Raw genomic sequence first — 9458 nt, forward strand, 5'->3', positions numbered from 1 at the left:
AACACTGATGCTACCCATCGACAACGTTGGCAGCGTTTTACTCCCATGCTCCAGTCTACAGTCTACTCTACTCAACAGATTAAATTGTAATATTTTTTGGGCCTTGAACAAAATATCATGTAAAGTCACAAAAATGCTATAATTAATATAAACGCTATCACATACTGTAATATTTTGTGTCAATTAAAATAAGCTTTATATCTATAGTAATATACCTAGACAGTATTATTGTGTTGTTTTGCCCATCTTCCTTTTGCATATCATATTAAACATTGGCAAAAAAAAAAATCCCAATCCTGGATGAAAAACAATACATCTCTGTATGGAAACCAATGTAGATACAATGATGCTGCAACATTTTAGAAAGAAATTGCATTTCCACACATGAGATCGTCTCTTTGCCTGTTTAGGACAGTCCGGGGTGTCACAAGAAAGACTAGCCAAGCCCAGGAAGGAACACAAACAGCAACTTCATTATGCAGTCATGCAAAAGTCTTGTAAATGTTTCAACCCGAGAAGGGACACTTGATTATACTGTCAAACAAGGGAACCAGGCCATCGAGACTAGCGATTTACATCTGAATAGGGGTGGTATTCCACTATTCCTCACAAGGTTACCTCAAGGTGAGAAGGTAGAAACTGATGATATTGTGAAAAATATAGACAGAAATTCTGAAATGAAACCCAAGTTTCAATATACATAATGCAGTATACATTAACTTTTTGAGGCACAAAAGTCACTTGTCCGAAGCACGAGCACACACAAATACATTTTAAATGTATACGTGTATGCAATATTCAAACACAGTACAGTACAGTACGAGTACATTATGAGTACAGTACAATACGAGAAAATGAGACAAAGATAGAGAATGGGAGTGTCAGGGGTAGGAAAGATACAGCGGGTGGCAGAGACAGTGCTGTTGGTAGAGACAGTGTGAAATATGACTTTGAGTGAGCGCATCTAGTGAAGACAGTTGAATCAACCACGTCGACGACGTCGTGACAGTGGCTGATTGGATTAGGATTTGGCAGACAGTTAAAAACCCTGTTTCCCTGAAGAAGATTAAGTTTAAAGCCGTTTATGGTTTAGGCCTAAACCTCGTTCCGGAATCACGGTTACCTTTAATTAATTAGTATTTTTTTAAATTGAGGATTACATTTAAGCTTTATGCTAACAATAACCTTTTTTTTTATTGAGTTGTGCTTGAAATGTAGGCTACTGTAATTCTGCAAACTGTTAATAAATACTACTAAACTGCGACCTGCTGTCGCAAATACAGTACTACATATTTTGTTGGTGTTGGGAAATTGGACGGACTGCTGTCTATGTTATATTAGCACGCCATCTACCGGTGGAAGAGAAGGAATGAATCCTTAACCATGCATGCACCCATTGTGGAAAGCCTGGTGACGCGAGGTTATGCAATATGCACCCATGGACAAAGAGAAAGTAAAATGCATTGGGTGAATAGCAGTCGATCAAACAAGTTATTATTCTCTGCTCTGACCTTTACCTGACAGAACTGAAGAGACTGTCTAGTGAAGCTATGTCTAAGATCTTTACACTCTACAAGCTGGCCCCAGTTGCGTTCTGCTGCTTCTTCATCCAAGGTACAGTTGTGACTTGTTGATTTCCTGTTTAAAAAGTTGTCAGTCAAAGATCAGAGTCCAGTGGAAACAGTTGTTCTGCATAATGTGGTGTCTGAATTCAGTGAATTGTGAATCGCGTTGTAGTGGACTGCACTCAGACTTCTGTCCCGGATATTTTTTTTTACAATTATTATTGTATACTATACAATAATAATAATATTATGGCTACAGTGTTGTTTATGTACATGGCGGCGTAGCAGCACAGGGCATTGTGCATTCAAGTCAAGGCCCCCCATAACAGAATTAATTCAGCCTACTTCATCTTATCTTACTACTGAACTGATACTTGATAGTCTCTAGCAGAGCCTTGGTCTCTAGGTAATAAGATAAAATGAATATGTCTCTCTTCAAGGGATAGGCTAGGGCTACTACAGAGTGTGAAACGCAGTCTGCATATCCGGTCTAGAACGGATAGGGAGGAGTGTCCCAGCGGGGTGTGTGTGTGTGTGTGTGTGTGTGTGTGTGTGTGTGTGGGGGGGGGGGGGGGGGGGGGGGTGACAACTTTTACCATGCAGAGTGGACAAACACGTCAAATCAATCAATCAATCAATCAATCAATCAATCAATCAATCAATCAATCTTTATTGCATTGAGAAGATAAGAGAATAATAAATATAGGGAAAGAGGAGAGGGGGAGAGGACTCAGACCTTAATGTGCATTATATGTAACTAATCAGCATAAAAAGGTAATCTAAAGTGCATTGCAAAATAAGAGACATGCGTAAAATAAGAGACATGCATCGATTAGCAAATAATTCAACGCCACCACCGATGGGACAGTGACAGATGTGGCAGCACCATCCATCAACAGTAGAACTCCTTCTAACGCTATGGGGCAGACCTACATCCACAGCTGTAGTAATAACCCTAGGCCTAGAGAGCAAAGCAGGTTTGTGTTTGGCTGTGTAACTTAAGCCATGGAAAGAAATAATACAAATACAAAGTTCTCTTGTGTTAAAAGATAATGGCGGTGTAGTGTTTAGCTGCGTTACAAACTTAACAGACAGTGTAAGCAATGCTCACACATCCTTCTCCTTCATTCCCCTCCCCTCTACTCTCCTCCCTGCACCCTGACCACCTCCCAGGTTATGCTTGCAGCTGTCCAGTGTTGGCGTGTTGGTTTGTGAAGGAGAGCTCTGGCCTCTCGTTTAGCCAGGAGAAGTCCCTGCTACACATCAATACAGATGCTCACCACCAGCCGACAGACACGCCCCACCAGCTGCCTTCAGATATCAGCCCTGAGATGATCTACTATATCACTGGTTAGTTTTTATTTGCGTGTTTCTTTTGTTCTCTCTTTCAGTCATACAGTTACACACATGTGGTTGTTTCTCATGAGCACAGTCAAAAAACAAAAAGCAATAAAACAAAAACAACATGACAACAAAAAAGTAAAAGACAAACAAATAGACCTGTAAGTACTGTAGTAGTGTGTCTAAGTTGATCAAAGATCTGTGATGAAACTCCTTTGTGTAACCTTTTTCCTTTAACATCTAAACTAGAAATTTTCATTTCTCGAATATACAAAATATACAAAGTAATATACATTCACTTCTTTATTTGTAATAAAGAAAAAGCTAATCATTTTGATCGTAATTTCATTGCTAACTCTTACATCCTCAGACCCTGAAGCGACTCTCTGCCACCCCACTCTCCATGCTCCCAGAGGCCCCATGGAGAAGCCCCAGTGTGAGATCAACCCCTTCCTGCCTCATCCCTCCAGCATCGACTGGGCTGCCTCGCTCACTGAGTCTGCCCTCAGTCCCATCTACCTGCAAGCTGATTGGTTCTCGGCCGCTGTGCAGTACCCCGACAGACAGCTAGTAGTGTCCAGTGTCATGCGCGCTCCCACTGCAACCAAAGAGATCAGCGGTAAATTGTCAGAATGGACTAGAGCAAGGATGGACCTTTTGGGCCATGAGATCTATTTAAAATAAATGACTTAATTACAGACCCCATGAAGCCTTGAATTCACAGAGATTATTTAGTTTTTGTCGCATTCCCAATATTATATGACTGGTTGACATTCATTTGAGTCTCCGCCGGTCATCAAATTATTAGTTTTGGAATGCGACAAAAACAAAATAAACCATGAATTCAAGGCTTCATGGGGTTTGTAATTATTTGAAAATAAGTATTTTTTGGGGTGAACTATTGCTTTAACAAGACAAGCTGGCCATTGTAGTCAATCATTTTCACTATTGCATTTCTTTCACTTCTCTTAGCCTTTTACTTGTTTCCTCTCTATCTTTACTCTCCTTGCAGTGATTTTCAGTGTGTCCAGTAAGAGCGTCTCGGTACAGGTCAGACTTGGGGAGCCAGCGGTGTTGGACTGCAGCTTATGGGCCGACCCCTCCTCCCCTCTCTCCGGGTCGGGCTTTGCCATCGAGTGGCTCTACCAGTTCCGAGGTGACGGCCGCCTGGTCCTGGCCTACGACGGCAAAAACGACCGATTGGCCAGCACCGGGGCGGAAGGGGCGACACTGGACTTTGGGGGTCTCCACGAGAAGGGCAACGCGTCGCTGATTCTGCGGGAGGCGAAGGCACGCCATGCCGGGACGTACATCTGCTCCGTGTTCCTGCCCTACCTCCAGGCTCAGGTGTCAGTGGAATTGGAGATTGTGGGTAAGCAGGGGTGATAAAATATCGTGGAAAGTGAACTCAAGTACTGTAGCCTGGTTTCCAGCCCATAGACCCCGCCCACTCCACTGAGTCTGATACGTACTGTACTAAATTTGAGGAATTTTTACTTTACTGGATTATTTTCAAATTTTAGTACTTTTACTTATTCTACCCCACATCTCAGAGGAAAACAGATACTGGTACTGATTATTAAAAATATATACATTGATTAACCACTTGAGCCCTATACGTTATTTTAAAATTGACGATTGACTTGTAGTTCAAATGATTTTTATACATTTTAAAACTTGTGAAATAGGTGTGTGTGTGTGTGTGTGTGTGTGTGTGTGTGTGTGTGTGTGTGTGTGTGTGTGTGTGTGTGTGTGTGTGTGTGCGTGTGCGCGTGCGTGTGTGGGGATTGATACTACAAATATACAAATATTTAATACAAATATTAAACTTTTCATCAATTAGGCTAAGATCCACATTGGAGCCAAGCCATTACGAGGATCCACATGATTCGATTTTTCTCTGGTCACCGGTGAAACTCTTTTTGCAACCGACATTGTTCTTGTGAAGCAATGTTATTGGTGAACTATTTATAATAATGGTTGCTAGTTCAATTTGGCCAAATGAAGGGTAGACCGTCACCACGCCACTAGGACATGCACACAAGCACCGGCAGCCAGCCTACAGTATATATAGTGCAGCTTCACCACAGAATATTGCATTGGGAGTTGTGCGTCTTGGTGCAAACACTGCACACATACAGTAATAACTTACTATAGCTAAAGATTAGACATGGAGGCCATGTTATTATTAATCTCTGTGTTGTTTCTTTACTTATCCGCTCTCCACTATCTACCTCCAGAACCTCCATCCCTTTCCATCTACCCCTCGCCGCTGCCACTCTCCTTTCCTGGCCAGGTGGTCACGGTGCTGTGCGAGGCATCAGGCTTCATTCCTCTCTCTCTGGAGCTCAGCTGGGAGTACAAGGGAGCTGATGGGAACACCAGGCCCCTGGGAACAGGCAGTGTCACCAGTCACAGGCAGGGCTGGGACGGCACCTACAGCCAGAACACCAGACTGGACCTGGACACGGCTAAACTGGGCCTAGGTACAGGGGGGGAGGTCGTCTGCGTGGCCGTCCATCCTGGAGGCACACGACGAGCTGCTGTTGCCCTCAATGTCATCGGTGAGACTCTTTAAAGGCCTGACCGCCCAAATGCAACCAGCTCCTTGCAACAAAACAGTTTTAAGGCCAATCCACACCAATGCAACTCCTTGCAACTGCCATTGGAGATAGCCTCGGTCCCAGCCTTACTCATCTGCGAAGAGAAAAGCCTGGTTACAACCTAAGGCAGAGAGTGGAAGTGTCGGGCCACTTGTTGCATTGGTGTGAACTGGGCAAATGGCCAATGCAACTCCTTGCAACTCCCTGCAACATGCAACTACTTGCAACCATTATCCCCAATGGCAGTTGCGACTAGTTGGTGTGGTCTGGCCTGGCCTTTATTACAGGAGATGTGCTTCCACTGAGTAAAAACATTTGCAGTCAATGCAAATTAGGTTTGTGTCCATCAGTTGGAAGTGTTTAAATATGCCAGCTGAATGTAACAAAGTAGCTACAATAGAGAACTTGCCCACAAGAAAAATATGTACCGTAATATCATTTAGTCTTTCAAATGTCAATGTAACTAGTCGGAAATATGACTGTGAACATGCCTCAGAACGAAAATACATTGCATGGATGCAACTGGGACGTATCCTCAGTGATGTATCCCAAGGTCATCGGGGTTTCGGGTCTCACGAACATCATACCCCTCACTCGGGTGTCCCAGTAGCTACCCTCGATCAGACTCACTAGGGAAAGCCCCTCCTACGTCTCACCAGGTCCACTCCTGCTCTCAGTCTATCTCATGGATTCAAATTCTCAGTTGCTTTTTTCATTAGCAAGTGACGACAAGCATGCAGTTTGACTGAAGTACAATTCTACACTGTATTGTTTTGTTTCCCTTTATGTTGCTTATATACTGTAGCTTTTACCTTGCAGGGGTCAGCAGTCCTTCCATTGAAGACTCCATGGCAATGGTTGGTGTGGCATTAGTGCTTTATGGCCTGATTAAACTTGTCTCCTGTACCTTCAGTAGCTCTGGTAAGAAATAATGCTATTATTCTCTGTTTGACACAGCAATAATAACATAAAGGATGTATCATATTGGGTATCTAACTATTAACATTTTGTGGATTTGTATAGGCACAGATGACGCTAGCCGGGACAAGGTAATTCTACTGTAATGATGAAGCTATTTGTTATCTTCTGAAATCTTAGAACGTTTTGCCTATGTCTGTTACTTCTCTTCTGTAACTTATCTATCATTCTCTCCCAATTACAGAAAGAGAACTAAACATGAAGGAAGGACAAGGAGCCATGATTGTTACAATTACTTCTTTCTGGTGTTCGATTTGACACTTTGTGAAAAGAATGTAAGCCCTAAAGATGGATGGATGCTTTGTAGCGAGTGACTGCTTGCTTGTGTGAGTGATTTCCCAAGGATATTTATTGAGTTGTGACTATTTTACAAGTCATTTAGTGACTAGCAGAAAGTTACTCACAAAATAATTAATCATTAGTGTGGTTGCCCGAATGGGCAACCAGACTCTTGTAACTGTGACACTTTATTATTTCACTGGAGTAGTCTTTATTTTGACGCTTTATACCTCCCACACTGTACGCTGTACGCACTTGAGCCATATGTCAAATTGACCGGAGAAATCGGGAATCGTGTGCTTGTATTTTGTTAAGAGAAATGTTGTATAGTTTAATTGATATGAATTTATTAGTGAATTAAATTTCCCCATTGACATGAATGGGAAAAGGCAAAAATTCACATTCAAGTATTTGTTCCTCGGAGACTGTAATCACTATAGTTACAAAACTTTTAGGGATAATTCAACATTATCCCTAAAATTATTTAACCCTAAAATTTTATCGGTCGGCCTCATGGTGGCGCTATAACAGCCCACTTTACCTTTTGGCTTATAACTCTTGAACCGTAGGTCCTAAAATCAAAATTATTTTTTCCCTGGATTCCTTTGGTCATGACGCATCTCCCCATATAGGCCACGCCCATTTCCGCCATGATAGATTTTCCGCCATTTTGAATTTTGTCCAAAACACACTTTTTGCTTTTCCTCCTACAGATTTTGTCCAAATCTCATTTTACGCATGATCTAAGGCGTGACTTGAAATTGTAATTGGCTGGCAATACTAGTGGGAGGGGCATATGTAAGCCACTGCGGCAACCACACTCTGCAAAAAAAATTAATTGCGAATTTTCTAGTTTGTGACGCCTTTGACAGATGTTTGTAGAAGTCGTTCAGTTATTGTTACATCATTTTGTAATTAACCTCTTAAGTCCTACATAATATATACACTTAGTCGCACAACAATGTTCAATTGTAAAAATGGCTGATCTACAAACTCACAACACAGCATTGTGAGGCTGTTTTTGAACATTTGTAATTTCACATGTTTCAAGTGATTAAAGGATGGATGGCTTTGCCGGCATTTAATGTGAATCACCACCAGCCCAGGTGAAATGTTTGCATAGTTCTTGTGAGGCTGGAATCAATTTTACAGTATGGCTCTAGATGCGGAACATAGAAATGTTATGTCAGATTTTCACATTCAGAACCGTGTTAATCAGACCAGTGTGTGTCCATGTGGAAACCTCGTATGAATCTGATCTCAGGTCAGAATGGGTTAATCAGACCAGTGTGTGTCCATGTGGAAACCTCGTATGAATCTGATCTCAGGTCAGAATGGGTTAAATACTACTGAAGTTTCACTTGTAAGTTTGGGTAAGAAACTTTTTTCTTTTTTTTTTTATCAGCTTGCAGAGACTTTTTGTCTAATCACGTGGTCTGGTTCTTTATTTTCTTTACTTTATACAAAAAGCGTCCAGTACAGGAGTTATGTACAATTTGTCAATTTGCAGGTATTTAGAACAAAATTATAGACTCAAAATCTATGCTGCAAGTGCTCCGTCTTCCAATAAATAAGGTTTATCAAGTAGAAATACATGTTTGGTTATGGTGACATACATTTTGTGCGTTGTACATTTACATGACATTGGCAGTTATAAATAAAATTGATATCAATTAACATGTTTTGAGTACTGAGTTATTTCACCGAGCTGGTTCAGTTCAGGTGAAGAAGTTTAAATGGTTTAATGTTTGAAATTATGTTAATTAATTTATTATTAGCCAAATTTGTTTGATACATATCAAGTAGTGTCTAATGGGGGTCTAATGGGGGCTCAACAAATGTGGATTTGGGAACAACTGCAGACTGCAGTACAGTATTAAGTTATTAACAGATCCCTGATTGATCTAAAAACGAATCCACAAATCACCAACAACACAGCAATAAGGCATTAAAACGTTTCCTTTGGAAAGTCAGAAAGTGACGTGCAAAATAAAAAATAAAATCTGCCAATGTCAGCATGCAGTGTCTTTTAGGGGCGTTTCTGTGGTCAAGATAGGGCTTTTTTTTGGTACTGTAGCCTACCTGTCAGTTCTGCTGCTGGATTCGGGTCTTCATGTAGGCTATAGCCTATGTGGTCTTCAATGTATAGCCTATGTGGCGTGAACACTAAATCCAGGCTAAAATCGCGAGATAGTCAGCAAGTCATTAATTACAGAAGTATTTCACACACCTTTGATTCGCTGTAATAAAGGAACTAAAAGGTGATCATGAAGCAGAGGGAAACACAAAAGTCAGTTGGCAGCGCCACAGCCCAGCGACACCCACGTTGTGGCCAGAAATGTCACTCCGTTTGTAAGCTAAAGGATCCCACATAATGTAGGTTTGTAATAATGTTGTTTTTTGATGAATTGAACAATGTGGACTTTTGATGAATTGAACAATGTGGACCCTCTTAAACAAGTGTAATGCTTAATTGGGTCGTCCACTCACAGTTAACAGTCTTTGTATTGAGTTTGTGCTTGAAATGTACTGTAATTCTACAAACTATTAATAAAATATTTAAATCAATCAATCAAACCAGAGCTAGACTACACCATGATATATTATTAGGAGTACAATAACTTGGCATTGTGAATAAAAAGGTATTAGCCACAGTGGGGTTGCAGTGTAATGTAATGCTGAAGGTTTAATC

At 41.2% G+C, this 9458-nt stretch overlaps 1 protein-coding gene across 2 annotated transcripts; it reads left to right on the forward strand.

Moving 5' to 3' along the window:
• Positions 1–1453: 1453 nt before the first annotated feature.
• Positions 1454–7120, forward strand: LOC310863634 (tapasin-like). Of its 2 annotated transcripts, none has more exons than XM_083772110.1 (8): positions 1454–1614; positions 2739–2915; positions 3277–3525; positions 3919–4278; positions 5147–5392; positions 6329–6430; positions 6533–6558; positions 6672–7120. In XM_083772110.1, exons 1-8 carry the CDS (start codon positions 1551–1553, stop codon positions 6681–6683), a joined length of 1236 nt encoding a protein of 411 aa, XP_083628236.1. In that variant the 5' UTR covers positions 1454–1550; the 3' UTR covers positions 6684–7120. The 2 variants fall into 2 exon arrangements, with proteins under 2 accessions (XP_083628236.1, XP_083628235.1); XM_083772109.1 differs by having other exon boundaries at positions 5147–5470; positions 6672–7117.
• Positions 7121–9458: the final 2338 nt, after the last annotated feature.

The sequence above is a fragment of the Protomyctophum parallelum genome (genome assembly GCF_964188405.1).
Source record: "Protomyctophum parallelum genome assembly, chromosome: 1".
NCBI classification, from domain to species: Eukaryota; Metazoa; Chordata; class Actinopteri; order Myctophiformes; family Myctophidae; genus Protomyctophum; species Protomyctophum parallelum.

Bases quoted from the DNA above. Each gene is read 5' to 3' on its own strand.
- LOC310863634 (XM_083772109.1), top strand. From the start codon at position 1,551: ATGTCTAAGATCTTTACACTCTACAAGCTGGCCCCAGTTGCGTTCTGC. The intron at 3,526-3,918 runs GTAAATTGTCAG...CTCTCCTTGCAG, and splicing joins TGCAACCAAAGAGATCAGCG to TGATTTTCAGTGTGTCCAGT. The intron at 6,431-6,532 runs GTAAGAAATAAT...GGATTTGTATAG, and splicing joins CTGTACCTTCAGTAGCTCTG to GCACAGATGACGCTAGCCGG.